Source organism: Stegodyphus dumicola, chromosome 6, assembly GCF_044657685.1.
Source record: "Stegodyphus dumicola isolate Sdum_Otavi_A_Nest chromosome 6, ASM4465768v1".
Lineage (NCBI taxonomy): Eukaryota > Metazoa > Arthropoda > Arachnida > Araneae > Eresidae > Stegodyphus > Stegodyphus dumicola.
In genome coordinates, this window is record NC_140773.1 from 14,324,629 (window position 1) to 14,341,709 (window position 17,081).

At 32.5% G+C, this 17,081-nt stretch overlaps 1 protein-coding gene across 3 annotated transcripts in view; it reads left to right on the top strand.

Annotated features, from left to right (window-relative positions):
* The window catches only part of LOC118190133 (sorting nexin-24-like), a 325,059-nt gene that overhangs the window by 300,090 nt on the left and 7,888 nt on the right, over positions 1-17,081 (top strand). For all 3 annotated transcript variants that reach the window (XM_085818124.1, XM_085818123.1, XM_085818122.1), the window contains exons 4-6: positions 2,359-2,463; positions 2,610-2,692; positions 6,919-7,007. In XM_085818124.1, coding sequence (XP_085674250.1) covers positions 2,359-2,463; positions 2,610-2,692; positions 6,919-7,007 — 277 coding nt within the window. The remainder of the gene's footprint in view (positions 1-2,358; positions 2,464-2,609; positions 2,693-6,918; positions 7,008-17,081) is intronic.

Below are 17,081 nucleotides of genomic sequence, written 5' to 3' on the forward strand. Positions count from 1 at the left end.
CAGAACCTTTTTCGAGAATAAGGAGCTCTGTTCACCTATTCAGCATAAATGCCTCCCCGAACAAGAACTCCAGGACCACTGTAATGGTCTCTTTCTGTGATGTTACTGGGATGAAAGGGTGCTCCAGCTTCTCTCCAAATCAACTGCCATTGAAAATAGCTTGTGGCACTAAAACGACTATCATCCGTAAAGAGGACACAACTCAATTGATGAGATGTCCAGTTTTTGACTCCTTGCGCTACTCTAAACAGTGGCATTGATGGCAAACTTTCAAAAGGATGCAGTGTTCAGGACGGCAGGCGAATAGACCACCTTTGCGAAGGTGTCTGGACATGTAAACCATGATGCTTGTCATCCTGTTGGTGTATACAGTTGCTGAGCTATGACGTCTGCTGACTGGTTTCGGGCTCTTTTCGGTTGCAGGACGATATGTCGGTCATCCACTGCAGTTGTTTTCCTGTGCTGGCCATCACCAATATTTCTAATAGCTGTACTTAATGATTTGGAAGGCTTTTCAAGTATGCAAAACGACACTTTTGTTGATTCTGGAGTTCTTCAGCTACACTGGTCACATCAAGTCAGCAGACTCTCTTTCTCCAGCTTTCTGATCATTCTTCTGCATGTAAAGTCATCCAGGTGATTTCTTCTAGCCACATTTCTTGAAAGAACTCACTTGTACTTGCATGACCACTAAAGTGGACATCCCTGTCTTTTCAAACAGGGAATACCAAGAGCAATATAATGGCTATCCTGTCCACAAAAGGTTAAGATCGTATTTCAGTTTCTTTTTTATTTCATAATTTGCATACTGTTTAGTTTTTTTTAATATGCTTTTTAATTTTTTGAAATTTTAGCAGTAAATTCTCTGAGAATAGACTGTAATCTCAATTCTAATTCAGATAGTAATTTTTCAGTTTTTTTTTTTTTTTTTTTTTTTTTGTTACTTTAATTTTTTTCTAATACTAAATTAGAAAATTAGGGAGATTGTGTTTGGAGAATTGTATATTTGCTCCGAGTATATACTGTAGAGCGATATGATAGGATTAGTTGAGTTCAACTATAATTAAAAGCACATCAAATGTATTATTATTCTTACTAGAAATTTGCATAAGGTGATATAATCAATGAACTGATGTATTTATAATTACTCAAGACAATTTTTTGCTATACGAATTAGAATTGTTTTTAGGAATAATTTTAAGTAAATTATGTAGGTTTTCTAACTTGGAGATGTTCGTTTTAGATTCATTTATGTAGAATTTACATTTTATGTTTTCACAATTAATATTTAGATTTATTCAACAGTATTACTGCTCTAAAATTGAAATAATCAAAGACTGTACACTTTTTGGAGTATGGGGAAAATGAGCTTATTAGTAGTATAAATTTAAACAAGCTTTCATTAATCTTCTATAAATTAATTAATTGTACCATCTCATTATAAAATTACATGGCAATTTAAGAACATTTCTATTAAAATTTTCCTGTTATATTGTTGTAAGTAGGTAGTAAAAGTGAGTGGGGCACCAGAGACTTCACTATGGATTGCACAGATAACAAACACCCCAGCACACTAACCATCTTCAGAATTAACCCCATCATGAGGCCATTAGTATGTTCCTGAGTTTGAATGGAATAGGTGATTGGCTGTTGTTGGGGATGAGATTTTATTTGTTATAGAAGTTGTTAGGTTTTCTAGAGCAAGAAAAGCGGAAAAGCTCATCTGTCTGCTACCTAAATTCAAACCACAAATCTTCCTATGCTGGCTGAATGTGCACTTGCATCAAAAGAGAGTCTGCCGACAAATGATAATTTTTTGCATTCTCCTTTCTTTAAAAGGTAGCTGGAGAAAAATAGGACCAAATCTAAATGGTGCCAAGTTATCATCCAACACATTTATAGTACAATGGTCACTGTAGAGACTGCTGGATTTTAACATGAAAACTCACTTATGCCCTTTCCAAGTTTAGAATCATGAATCTTGCAGTAGTAGCTTAATGCTAACCACATACTTCACAAGACCATGTATGGCAGAATGCAGTAAATTCCTTTCAATGTTAGGAATTATCACATTTTCCCATGTAACCATTTAACGAGCCATTTGATCTCTGGTTGTAAAATCATAACTACTAATTAAAATATATTTAGTTTAAGAAATAGTTTTGAAAATACTTTATATTATTTAATGAATATATATAGGGAAGCATCTGCATTATTCAGTGTAAAGTTTGTATTTTGTATGCCAATTAATGCCCTGAAAAATATTATTTAATTTTCTTCATTATTTTGCATGAAACATTAATTTTAATATTCACTTTTTAACTATATTAAAATTTTTCTCTTGTTGTTGTTCTTTAGCTAAAACATATTATAAATGCTCCAGAATTTCCTCCTAAGAAAGTTCGCAATTTGAATCCAAAAGTTCTCGAACAAAGACGAAAAGGTCTTGAAAATTACATTCAAGTAAGTAAATTTATTTCAATTTTAGCTATAAAGCTTTTAAATGTTATTAATTTTAATTTTGAAATATGCATGTGTGTGTATTTTTTATATATATACATACACAAACATTTAAGAATAGAATGTTTTTACTTAATTTATTTCATAAGGATCTTTTGAAACGAAAACCAGTGCCTAAGCAGCTACTAACATTTTTATCATTGCCTGGCATCTCACCAGCATCAAGTTTAAAGTAAGCTTCTCAGATTTTTGCTTTTCTTGTTTACAATTATTTCATATTTTTGTACAAAAAATTAAATCTAAAAGCACTGCTTTTTAAATATTCAGTATTATCATAATATAATGAATGCATGAGTGTAAGTGCACCAAATGTGTTTAAAGCTGTTAAAATCACAAAGGATTCTTATTCAGTTTAAAGATCTGGTTTTGCTCGTTCTATCATTAATTTGCTTAAAGTTTGAGTATTTATTGCATAAATTTTTATTTCATGTTTCTAATACAGTAAAATTGAAATTCTTATCAGTATTCTTAACTAACTAATTGAGCAAAAAAATGTATGTGATAATGCCTTTTTAAAGAAGAGGGGACTTGTTATATGGCATGAAAACATTTTTTACAAATATATATTAGAAACATATTTATTAATTGTTAAGGTGTTTATAATTTTTACTGTTAAGGTGTTTTTTCTATGATGTGATATGAGGAGAACCCCATTTTGTTGGCAGTGTCACCGTTAAATTGTGGGGTGGAGCATGTAACATAGTTAGTTATTTGTCCTCAGTGGAGGGAAGAGTTCTCCAGTTCACCAATGTAGCGATCACATGTTTCGGTGAAGCCTCGGTAGTTGCTTGCTCATGTCGGCATCTATTAACACCAGTACGAAATGCTGCATTGCATGAGCAGAACCCAAACCTGAGTCAGTTTATTACGAGAAGAATTCTTTACTACTAGCCCAAAAGAGCTCCATTGTGCTAAGTTCAAGAATTCCAACTCATTCAAATTTGTTAGCGTTGAGATGTTCTTGAGATCGCTACATTGGTTAATAATACATTCAAATTTCAGGCAGTTTTCTCAGGCTTAATCCTGAAGCCAATTGTAGCAGTATGATGACATACTATCATGGAATTTAATGCATATATTTTTTGCTTATGTATGCGACTAAATAAATATAAAATACCTGAATTTATTTTTAAATACCATTAAATAGATTTCTTTCTTTCGTTTCTTTCGTTTAGCAGCAAAATGTTTGCAAAAAAGGACATTTTTTAATCCAGATGGGCAGATTCTAATCTCAATTTTTAGTGGAGAAAACAACCCTGTAATAGTTATAATAGTAATGCTTTGGGGATTATGTATAATATATATATAATCATATGTAATTGGCAAATTTTTGTGTTTCCAAGTGGTGCCATAATTAATTTCCGTCTCGGCACACCCAACAAGCACTATGCGTATAGACTGAAATTTTCTTAAAACACACCTGGAAAAGTCGGGGAATTTCATTTCTGTTTGAGTGGCAACTTTGTCAAAGACCTTGAATTCAAATCAAATGCAAGAAAAACGTGCCAATGTAAGATTTAAAATTATTCAAAAAAGCAAATTATGTTGCCTAATATCAATTCAATGACAAATCAAGCTTCCTTTTGTGCCTAATTTTGAATTCCATTTAGATATTGGTGAACAGGCTAACTGCTTGGATGTTTTCATAGTTTGTACGGTGTTATAGCATGAATACAAGCCAGTTCCTTTCTGAAAATCCTCCATAAAAAGCATCCCTTATGCAGGTAACCTGCATGTGCTTTGTTATAATCATTATAATCAAATATGGAATTTTAATAATCAGATTAAAATTAGAAGAATCTTCTTATGGTAATCACTTCACTAAGAAGATCACTTTTAAGTGACCAATATTTCTGAAAAATTTTTCATCTCTGGTAATCATGTTCTACGAGTTTAAAAGAAATTATAACATTCACTTATGCATGCTGATTTAATGTAACTAATTAACATGCATAGCTAGCAGTTTGAAGATCTATGGCATTTTTTTCCCACATATATTTTAAAGACCCTGATAATATTAAGTCCTTCTCTATGACCAACAGTTAGCATCAATTTTTTTAATTGACGGGTGTCTTTTAAAGCATCTTTAAAGTTTTCTTACATTACACGTTTCCTCTGACATTATGCTGTGCTTCATTCATAACTTTTTATTGTGATGCCAGTGAACCAATAAAGCTTTTTAGTTGACATGTTTGAATGCATCTTTGTTTTTTGGCCTTTCCACTTACAAGCGATTGCTCAAATTGTCCTTCCATATTACGGCAAAGTAGCACAATGAGATGTTCCTTGGAGCTTTTACCACCAGAACAATTTTTTCTTTTTGAACCATACAGTTTTGTTAGGCAAAATTCGCTAAAATAATCCAGTTTCATCTGCATTATAGATGTCTTTTAGCATTATATCCTTCACAAATTTCATTTAGCTTTTTTTATCTAATCTGTTACTTGTTGCATATCTACTGGTTTTTCTTCACCACAAATAGTCTTAAGAGTGACATTATGCCTTTGCTTACATTTTTTTTTAACCAACCATTTGATGCTTTGGAATCCCAGATTTTCCAAAACTTCTTTTTCCTTTTCTTGCAGTAATACTCCATTTACAGGAATATTGTTTGCTCTCACAGAACAAAACCAGTTGAACATTACTGTATTAATTTCACATGCTTCAGTTTTTGTAAATCGTAGTCTTAAGAGTGTTCATTTGAATTAGTTATTCTCTCTCCCTTAGAACATGACTTACTTGGTTTTTACGAAGTAACTTGTTTTGAGACTTGGGTTTAACTTGTTTTACTTGGTTAACTTACTTGGTTGTACTTGGTTTTGCTTGGTTAACTTACTTGGTTGTACTTGGTTTGAGAGATTTAGGGGAGAAATTTGGTTAATCAAATTTCTCCCCTAAATCTCTCAAAAATAGTAGCACACAAAATAAAATAGTACACAAGTGTAAAACTAAACTTCTCTTGCTCCCCAGTCCTAGCAAGAACTAAGAATGATAGAAATTTTCACTCTATTTGCATTGTTGGTTGTCCAGTCATATCACCACCATTTCTTTTTCATTGGTCCCTCCCTGTCTTGAATGCCTTACATTTGTTAAGAATGTTTACCCCCAGCTGAGAATTGTAACAAGAATAACTGGACTTTGATTTCTATGAATGTAAAATACCTTTTTGAATGCACCGTAACTTGCTTTAACTCAATGTATTATTCCCCTTTTTCCTATTGAAAAGCAGTTTTCAAAAGAGAGGAATTAACTTTTCATTACACTTGTGGCCTTGTCACAAAACTATCTTTCACTAAGCACAAAATTGCCTTTGAAACCTTAAAAGATTATTGACGAAGAGTATTTCTGTTTTTATTTATTTCTGTACCTCTATTTTATTTTTGAAAATTTTTTTCACTGTCCCTTAGTGGCCCTTGATAACAGGTAAATGCATTAAGGGCCATATTCAGAGGGCTCGGGACTAACAGCATTATCCCTTAAATAGAAGGGTCTCTCATTTGAAGGTGTCCCTAACAGGAGGTACTACTGTATACTAAGATGTTAATTTAATATCAATATAAACAATTAATAAATATTTTTAATATATTATTGCGTTGTTCTCTTCCTGACACCAGTTGTTACATTATTTTCTTCCTTCACGTTCGTGCGGGGTTCGTAGATTTGGAGTGAATAACGCGACATTTGATGAAGTATCGAAACACACTTTATTTATTAATACTAATCAGATAGCTTTAAAATCACTTTTACAGTCGTCAAACTGTTATAAACACGCTGACACGTTCAACGACACAGCCTTCACACTGTCAGGCAATAACGGTGGACACAGCTTCACTGCAAAGCACCCGAGTACAGTTCCCAACTCTGCTTTTTCGTTCTCGGAACTCCACGTACTCTCGAGACTCTCCACACGATGCACTCAACGATTTACAAGAGTATAGATCTCGACTCAGCACAGTCTAAGACAAAATTCAACGATGCACTAAAAGAATCTATCAATGCACTCAACGACCAACTCAGCGCTAGACTTCGAGACACTCGCTCAATGACTGACTATCAGCTTGCTAGATGAAGCACACGCACTCTGACTGCGAACCGGCAGGGTTTATATAGCTTTCGGCTTGTGTTCGAGAACATTCTGGGCTAAACTGGTAAGAATTTGTTCCAGAAAGTTCTCCATCTGTCCATGGTATATCACCAATTTCGTCGCCAAATGTGGCAACCTTGTTTTTCCTTGCCATTTTTATGGAAACCCTAAAACTGCATTGCGGGGAAGCTACCTCACCACGCCTGTAAATTTTGTAGCAACATTTATTTTGTTTATATTATTATTCGTTTAAAAAAGTGCTAAAATTTTGAGTTTAAAATTTTTATTTATTTTGTTTGTTTTTTATTCAACAGTTCTTTTAAGTCAGAAGAAAACAGAGAAATAATGCATCCACCAGTAGTTATGTATACTCCTAACCTTTATGTGGAAGGAAATCAGAATAGTAAGTTATGTTTTACTGCAATATTTTGTATTTATTTCAATAATTATATGTTTAAAAATATTTTTTAATAACATAATATAATGGTACTACAAATAAATATCTAAAATTTAAAGCACATTCAGGATGCTTTAAAGTTTAGAATGCAGCAATATGGAAAATCATGTATTCTTAATAAAATTACTTTTATCAGAAGTAGCAATTATTTTGTTTTGGTAATATACTCATTATAATCAATTTCAACTTTGTAATAAGCATCTTGGATGATTTTATAATTTAATTGAGCATAGTTTTAGATTGTTTGATGGTGAGTAGTAGTATTCCACAAGTAGAACCTCAATTATCCCAATTAATCTGGACCATAATCACCTTCATTAACCCAAAGTTCAGTTTATAGCATTGACATAGCTAGGAGGGGACAGGAGGAGACATCTCTTCCAGGTGCAGCATCCAGGGAGGGATTAATGTTCCAAAATTTTAGAATGAAATATTTTTCATTCTTGGCAAACAGGACAGGGCATGGAATCTTCAGTTTTTCCCGGTTGCTGAAAACACTAGCTACAGCTCTAGTTAATAGACTAATTTCAAGTGGTACCAATTTTTCTTTAGACAAGATTTTCTGAAATAGCTTATTTAAAATTCTAAAAATAAGTACACAAATATTGATATTAATATTTTAGTAGACTCCTGTATTAGAAAATAGATTTGTTTCTTTCAGTAAAACTAATAATCCACACAAGTTATTATTTCACGACAAAAATATTCATTAAAAAAAACTGGAATAAACAAACTCAGTCCAAATTTATACGAATTCTGAAATTTTGTGGAATTTTTTACATGCATTTTAATGAGGCATTAATTTTTTTTTATACAAATCTTTTATTCTTTTTGTGTGTGTTTGTGTGTGACAGTCCTTTGGCTTTGCACAATCATCCTAGTTTTTGAACAAAAATTGATTCACAGGAGAAGCGTCAGAACACTGTATTAAGAGCTTTGCTTAAGACTTCAACATGGCTAATTTTTATATTATCTGTTTTTGTTTCATCATTATCCTCAGCATCATTTTCGTTACTGTAACTTTTATTGTTCTTCAGATCTCTGGCATGAAAAACCTTGATGACTTTGTTTACAATGTTTTTTATTATTTGTTCTGAAACATCATTACGAGCAATAAATTTGCACCTTTGAAACATGTCTACAAATTCATTGTAAGTTAATGTGTGATTGTTAGTATTTCTTTATCTGTAATACATGGCAGGGCTCTGGAGTCGGAACCAGAGTCGGGCAGATTTTGGGGTAAAAGGAGTCTGAGCAGGAGTCGCTAAAAACAGGTCGACTCTGACTCCAGTTTTTGTTGGACAGTTTGAATTTGAAATGAAATGAAAAAAATTAATGACAAGCTGAGTTATTATTTTTATTTATGGACTGTATGCATTAATAAATAGTTATTTTCTATTTTATTGACATATAATAAATAAATATAAGGATGGATGTGATATTTGCCATTAGCAATTAAACTGATTCATTTAGTTACAAATCTCATTGGTAAGTTTAGGTAAGCAACAATAGCAGCAAGAACTCCTAAAATTGACGCCATTCTTAGGAAGCGAGCAGGAAAAGGAGCAATTATTAATCAAGCAACACGATAAGGAAGTGCAATGATAAAGAGTTTTTAGAATTAAGAACTTGTTTAGAAGAATTAGATAATCCTAATGTTTCACTAACAGAAAGACTGTGGTATGATCTTGCAGAATTGGAAACTCTTCTTTCTATACCGCATATAGCCACGAAACAGCTGTAGTCTGAAGAATTGACAGGAGGCGAGAATGGAATGTTTGTTCTTTCTGAAATGTAGGTTTTATTGCCGAAGGAATCCTTTCTTCATTGAAGAAAAGAGAAATTAGTTTGCTAGACAATGAGATCTTGCTGGGTTCAATATATGGAGATCCGAAACACCGAATTTTCTTGGATGACGAACAAATTAAAAAGGCACAGAAAGTCATCTATGAACTTTCATTAAGAATGAACTTATTCTCAGAACAATTGGAGAATTCGAATCAGGACAGTCAAATTGCAGACATTGCAATTGAGTCTCTATCATCCTTTTCTATTGATGAATTAGATTTTGAGAAATATGTTTCGATAATATTGTAAAGGCTAAGGCAAAGCGAATGAAAATAAAAAACAAGAGCCTTTAGATATAAAAATGAAAAAATACAAGCAAGATTTCTACACGGCCTTTGAAGAAATAGAGAAATATGATTGCGCTTGCAAGACACCTCTTTTAGAACTTATAAAAATCTATCGTGAAAAGTTAAAAGAAGTAAGCCCTAACAGTAACAGCTCTTCCTCCTACTCAAGTTAATGCGGAAAGACTCTTCTTAGCTCTGAAGTTTATCAAATCGGATCTATAGGCCTCCAACAAAGAAGATCTTGCTGAAGCTATACAGTTTCTTAGAAATAACGAATGCCAGTTTTTCTATTTCATAATAAATGCTAATTAATACAAATAATTTGCTATGTCATCAATTTTTTTTCTGTAGCATCCGTTACTTTATTTATATTTAAAAAAAAAGCTGTAACCCATGCGTATATGTTTACATATATATGAAGGAGTCGAAGTTGGAGTCATCAAAATTCCAGGAGTCGGTCATTTTTCCTACCGACTGCACAGCCCTCATACATGGAAACCATATTATTTTCCTATAATACAGTATAGAAAGGTCATTAAATGACCCATCATTAATAAGAAAAACCAGAACATCAATCACTAATTTGCACCTTTGAAACATGTCTACAAATTCATTGTAAGTTAATGTGTGATTGTTAGTATTTCTTTATCTGTAATACATGGCAGGGCTCTGGAGTTGGAACCAGAGTCGGGCAGATTTTGGGGTAAAAGGAGTCTGAGCAGGAGTCGCTAAAAACAGGTCGACTCTGACTCCAGTTTTTGTTGGACTTCTTGTAATAAGAAGACTTCTCATAATTGTTACCAATTTTCATTAGACTCTTTTTAATGTTACCACATTTTCCTATTGATTTCTAGCCCACCAGCGGCCAAGCAGTAAAGTCGCTGAACACTGGTAGTTCGGTCCGAGGTTCGAATCCCGTCAATGGGCTGGCTGCATGGGCGTTTTCATGTTTTTCCCCATGTGTAATATGTATACAAGCCAATTACCCTTAGAAAGTCCTCCACGAAGGCATCCCTCCTCTTAGGCAGATGGCCCTCGTGTGCTTTGTCATAATTAAGTACACCAACCTATTGATTTCTTGAAATTGGTTATTGTCTCAGTTAACCCGTTAATGTCCGCACTACCTTTTGCTTGAAAAGAATGAGCAAAAATCCCTTTTTTTTCTTGACATACTAGAGTCATACAAGAGAAACATACATACATACAAGAGAAACATGTTGCAGGAAAAAATAATATTTATTTTTATTGAAGATACAAAATGTTACGAAAACATAACATCAATAAAAATCAATATTTTTGGGATGCAGGGAAATCTTTGAAACTTTTGGTGTACAAATGTACATTACATTTATTACAAACAGTTATCATTTGCATCATTTTATTTGTTCAACGCTTCCTGATAATGGGATTTGTAGTACCCTTTTCCATTTTGCTGAAGTCTGAATTTTTGAAGAAAGATGGTCAGCCAACACGATGAATATGCGAAAATGAAGGCTGTAAATTTTCAGAATATTGTTTCCTTGTTTTTGGCAATGCCAGTGTAACACGCTTTTGAAAATCTAACCAGGAATTTATGGGATATACAGAAATTTTATAAAGTTTCCATGTATTTGATTTAGTTACGTCAATGTGATTTGTAAGAATAAGCCACCACCATTCCTTACCTTTTACTTTCTCTTACTTTCTCTTTATATACATCACAACAAAATTGTCTAGAAGGCCCATGTCTCTCATGTATTTGTTGTAATTTCTGATGAGTTTAGGTTGCTTCTCAGATACAGATTTTGTTTTCTTTTCTGAAGTATCTCTTGGCTATTGAAGGCAGATCAGTTGCCGCAGAACTGTCATTCCATCAAACTACTGTGATGCCATGCTTTTTATCAAATGTGAAATTATATGTTCCATTTTTTTATTTTATTTTGTTTACAAGTACAAGGGGACAATTTCCTAATCTGATCTCACAAATTGTTCCAGTGGCATGAAATTCCATCTCATTCAATTCCAACAATAACATGTGTGATGTAAAAGAGATTCTCAAAATATGCATAAATTTCCCCACACTTAAACGTGTTACAACATCTCCACCTAATCCAAGATCAATCGATTTCTTTGCAGATTTTCCTGAGTATATGCCAGAAGGATATAAGTACCCTTCAGAGGAGCACAAACACCTAACTTTGTGCTAAAAAAGAATAGGTTTTCCTTTGAAAAGTTCTTTGCATGAATGTCTACCAAAATAAAGTATCATTTGCTTGTGGATAGAAAGATGTGTTGAAAAATCCTGATATTGCATGAAATTGGCATTTAAAATATTTAAAATGTGTCATTGCTATGCATGCTAATGGATAATTGACATCTTCAACAAGCGATCAGTCAACAAGCCTTATCTTTCTTGATAAAGACATACATAACCAGTGTAAAGTAGAAAGCCTATAAAAGCACTTCAACACATGGAAGAGAAATAGTTTGCCGATTTTTCTGATTAGCATATTTGCAAATTCATGGGTAATATATTTCGAAAGATTCTGTTTATGTAATTGCAAAGGTACATCTAGGTGTTCTAGATCATGCAATTTTTTTAAAATTGCTTCCCCCTTTTTATGTTTGTCTGTTTGTTGGTTTCCTGTGGATTCTTTGTGGACAGGTATCACTGCAAATACAGGACAACAATTTTTCCAAGCAATTCCAAACAAATTCTTCAGCATTTTTTTAGTGTTCTTCCAGTTACACCATGAAGGCATATGGGAAGGAGGGGAAAATGCCTTAGACGCTCTCCCTTTTAAAGAGTGAATGAGGATTAGGGGACCCAGTTGCCAAGTTCCTGGTGATGGCTAATTATCATCCACCACTTTTTAATTTAGATGCCACTTGAAGAGTGTTTTTTTTTTTTTTTTTTTTTTTTTTTTTTAAGTAAGGAAACTGAAGAAATCCACAATGCCCTCACCTGGATTTGAACTCCGAACCTCCCAAATACGTGTTGCTTATGCTTCCAATTACACCACAAAGGCATGCAGAAAATAGGGGGAAAATGCCTTAAAATATATTTTCAAGGAATTTGATGCATTTTAATATTTTTAGATGAAAATCTCAATTTCACCTGACACATGGTTCAGCTTTAGCAAAATATCACCCTAAACATCATCATCAATGCATTCTTCATCGCCTACAATGTCTGGGTCTGGGAGAATCACTACTAAATCTGTCTCACCTTGATCATTGTCATTTGGTGAAAGTTCTAAAACATCATCTTCATCTAAGTCAGGGGTCGCCAAACTTTTTTTATCATCGCCCCCTATATAATTTTTTGAAATCTCCATAGACCCACACAAAGGTAATTTTCAGGTAATTAAAATAAAACTATATATTAGTCTAAATATTTAATAAATCAGAAACAGTAAGTAAAGTAGCTACAGACTTTTTACTTCTTAATGAGATGAGTGTGCCTGGTGTTTCTTGGCAAGGTTCGCTATATTGGGTTCGAAATTAGTCAATTTTAACCATAAATCCCCTCGAAGCTCCACATTTAATTTATTTCTGTTTTTAGTTAAAATTGAATTAACGTGACTGAAACCGGCTTCAATCATTTACGAACTTGGAAACACCAGCATAAATGGCTGAGCCATTTCGTAAAGTTTCACATATTTTTGCTTTATATTTATATTAGTCCAAAATTTATGTATTGTCAAATTTTTAATAAGCGTTTTTGCTTCAAGATTGGACAACAGTTCAGCAAGCTCATCTTGTATGTTGATGTCGACGTTATCAATTTGAATCAAATCATCAAAGAATATAATATTAAGTCAATTATAAAAATATTTTAAATTTTTACGTACGCAGTTAGATATGTGTGATTTGCGTATTAAGAACTGTTTTTTCTTCGAGTCCCAATAGACCCCCATTCGACCCCTTGCGTCAGATAGACCCCTACTGTTGTTAAATAGACCCCTAGGGGTCTATATAGACCACTTTGGCGACCCCTGATCTAAGTGCTTCATAAACTCTAATGCTTCAGTCAAAGGTAAAAACAGGTGTCTTGCAAATTTGTTATTGTGGAACTATTGATTTGCGGAATTTGTGAAAGAAAATCCCATTATCTGTGAAAATCTGTGTATATTCACAAAAACACTGGTTTTAAACTGGCATGTTTTCACAACAGTTTAAAAAATGCATATCTATACCAACAAAGAAAATACAGTAACTTTACCTTTTGATGCCATATCTAATTTTTCTAGATTGGCTGTCTTCAGAAAACCATTTGATTATTTAGCAGATCTACTCAGAATTATATAAAAACACTTTGCGAAAAATACCAAAATTAATTTTTATAGAAACATTGAAGCTTTATCCAAAATTTACCAATAACTTAAAGGAAAAAAACACTTGATTAGAAGACAAAAGAAAAGTGTTATGATTAATGTTGTGAAAACATAATGTCAATCGTTAATGAGTTAACAGAGATCTCAGTTGATAGAGATCTGGTTAATAAAGGTTCTACTGTAGCTTTGAAAAATAATACTCACAAATTAAATCAAATTATACCATATATCAGTCATTCATGGTAGTTCCAAATTTAAATGTTTATTATAAAACTCTTAATTATCATTTTGCAAGCATATAATTGCTTAGCTTTGTAAGTGACTATATGAGATATTACTCCCATGTAAAAATAAATTGCTGAATGCTATAAAAGTTGCTGAATTGCTGAATCTCCCCTTTTTAATGCCTAACTGTGGTGTGCAGCTCGACTTCCACAACCTGCAAAGTCTGAAGTTACAATTACTGAAATCAGAAGTAAATATTTTTTTGTAATTAAAATAAATTTGTATTCTTTTAAAATATTTAATTATTTATAATTTACTATATGGATTGCATTTTCTAGTACTTAAGTGCATTTCTTTTTAATAGCATTTAATAGTATGATTTATAATAATCTGTATTAATGTAACTAACTAACTAAATGTAATATTGTAATTCATAATTGTATTTGTTGCAAAATAGGTTTCTACCAAGGAAATTTGGTATTTAAGTATTTTCCCATCACTTATTTTCATCCAGCCAGATACTGTGATTTAATATCATTAATGAATGAGCATTACATCTCAACATGCTCATAACTTTTTCACCTTGGTTTTATATAATCTGGATTAATAATTGGAAAGACAGTTTTAGTTTTTATAGAAAAGGATATAATTTGACTACTGTATAGTCATTAGTCAGCATCTGTGATTAAATAAATATCTTGGTATTCAATAAATAACAACACAAATAATGTTCTTTCGAAGTAAACCTTTTCCATACATATAGTTTTCAGCAGCCTTCTTAATCTGTTTCTTTTAAAGTTCACTGTTGCATAAGCTGATAGAAGAGACTTCAAATAAAAATATGTGCTTGAAAAATAATAAATTCTGTAACTGAAATCTTTGGAATATTAAAATCATTAAAATCACACTCTACTATTTCTCAATTTTCGCTTGATGAAAATGATGATTCTTTTCCTGACCTGCAGTGATAAAATGAGACCTGAAGTGATAAATTTTGGAACCTACTGTCTACAGTACAGGAATCATTTTCAAAATTATGGGCTTCTAGTGTGAAAAAAGGTGAGCATGTAACATGCACCAAATTCACAGTAATAATTATTTTGTTGCGATTTTAATGCCGTAAGGATCTTGAGCTGCCAAAATGACTGGAATAAGTGTTAATGAATTTTTTTTGTCAGATAATCTCAAGACTTGAGCTAATATATTAAAAATTTTTATATATTATGTGTATAACTTGTATCTATTGATAATTAACCAAATAAAATAAACCATTTTTTCCTTGAAACTTCCGTTGTGCGATTGGCTCCAGTTCGCCATTTTTGTGTGTGCACCAACCATGGAAGTTAGCGGGATTTCTGCCAGCTTTCATTATCTGTGGGAAAATACATACATACCAAAAATTCATAATAATTGTCATAAATGCAGTGCAATTTTTTTCTCATTATATGATTTTCTTCCTTTGCATCCTTTTTTGAGCACTGTAGGTAAGTCTATTAATATGAAAAGTTTGCTCCCATCTGAAAAGATTTCAGTATGCATGCAGAATGCAGATTATGATTTATTTCTTTGTTCTCAATACAAGTAATGTAATAATTTTCTTAAATTTTTTACTTAATTTATGTGAATTTTATTTCTGCTATTGTGTGAATTGTACTATCCAGTAGAATTCAAAAGAACGAAAATGCAAAGTGAAGTTAAACTCTTTCCTCAGTTTAGCCTGAGTATTGATTAACCCTCTCGCTGCGCATCCCGCAATTTCCACAGGCAACACAGAAGTAGCAAAATTTGCGCAACCTGCGATTTCAACGTGGATGAATATTTATGTCTATTTAACTGTGCAACCCACTCTTTCCCCATTCAAGGTTTTCTTTCGGCTTTTCTGTGATATAAATTGTTTATTTAGATGTGGGCTAGCGGATGGCGTTAGTTGTCCACATTTCTGCCAAATATACAAGAATATATAATGTAGCATTTTGCGCACACTTTTCAGAGCTCAAAGATGTCTGGCAGGAAATGTTTCACGAGTGATATAACCTATATTACACGATACTTGTGACACTGATAGTAGTTTTGACTGTGATTTCAAGTATATTGAAGATAGTTATAGCGAAACTGATGAGAATTTCTCAGATTCCTCTGCAGATAGTGATGAATCTGAAAATTCAGTTTTTATTGAAAACGGTCGAGAGTGGTGCAAAATTGATATGCAAAATATTATGTTATGTAAATATTTTCATTAGTATATATGTTTTACCTTTGTATTTTATAAAATAAATCATAATTTAACCAATATTAATTTTCAAAATTTTCCTTTTATATATCGTATTTGACGGCATACAAGACGCACTGGCATATAAGACGCACCCTCATTTAGACGGCCACACACAAGGAAAAAAAGTTTCAATAGCATGGTTTCTTTTAGTTCTCACGTTTCGTAAAAGCCAAATAAACAATTATTGAATGCAATTACCTTCACGTATAAGACACAGGTAACTTTTTTGAGACCAAATTTAGGAAAAAAAATGCGTCTTATATGCCGTCGAATACGGTAATTATTCTTCAATTTCAGTATTCTGGCAACCTTTTTCTGTGATCTAATTCTATATTGGAAAAAAAAAACCTCTTTTACAAAACATTTTTGTATATGTTAACTCTAAAATATATGTAGATTTGAAATATGTAATAAAAAATACACAATTTTTGAACCTATTTTGATAAAAAAAAGTACGCAGTGAGAGGGATAAGCCTAAAAGGCATAGAGCCTTAGATTTAAGTCCTCCAAATCCTGTAAATCTATTATGCCCTGTAATTTCGCATATTTTCCCTCCTGAAATCAAGAAAAATGAGTGATGGTGGTCTCTGAAAAACAGTGTAAGTGGCCACTGTATATACACATCTATAATTACATAAGAAAAACTCCTTTGTTATTTGCAAAGGGTTAATTGGATTCTGTTGCGGAGACACAAGATACAGTACTTCAAAATATTTTCACTACCAATTTTCCATCAAGAAGGGTATATGCACTAATACTAAATACAATGCAGAATAACTAACTACACTTCAGATGCAGCTTATCTGAAAGCAGTGGGAAAGGTACAAACAGTGGCAAAAAATTAAAGCAGTTTTACACTTAATACTTGTTTTGAAGAAACTCTCTCACTGGCAAAGTGACAAGATGAAATAAATTTCTGTGTTTGATTTTTTATGAAATTGTCATTAAATTTTTTTCTTACATAGAAATTCTAGTACAAATAGTAGTTTGATATTTATTAAAATGCAGTGTGTTTGAGTTTCTTATGTAATTTCCTATTAACACTTAATACTTGTTTTGAAGAAACTCTCTC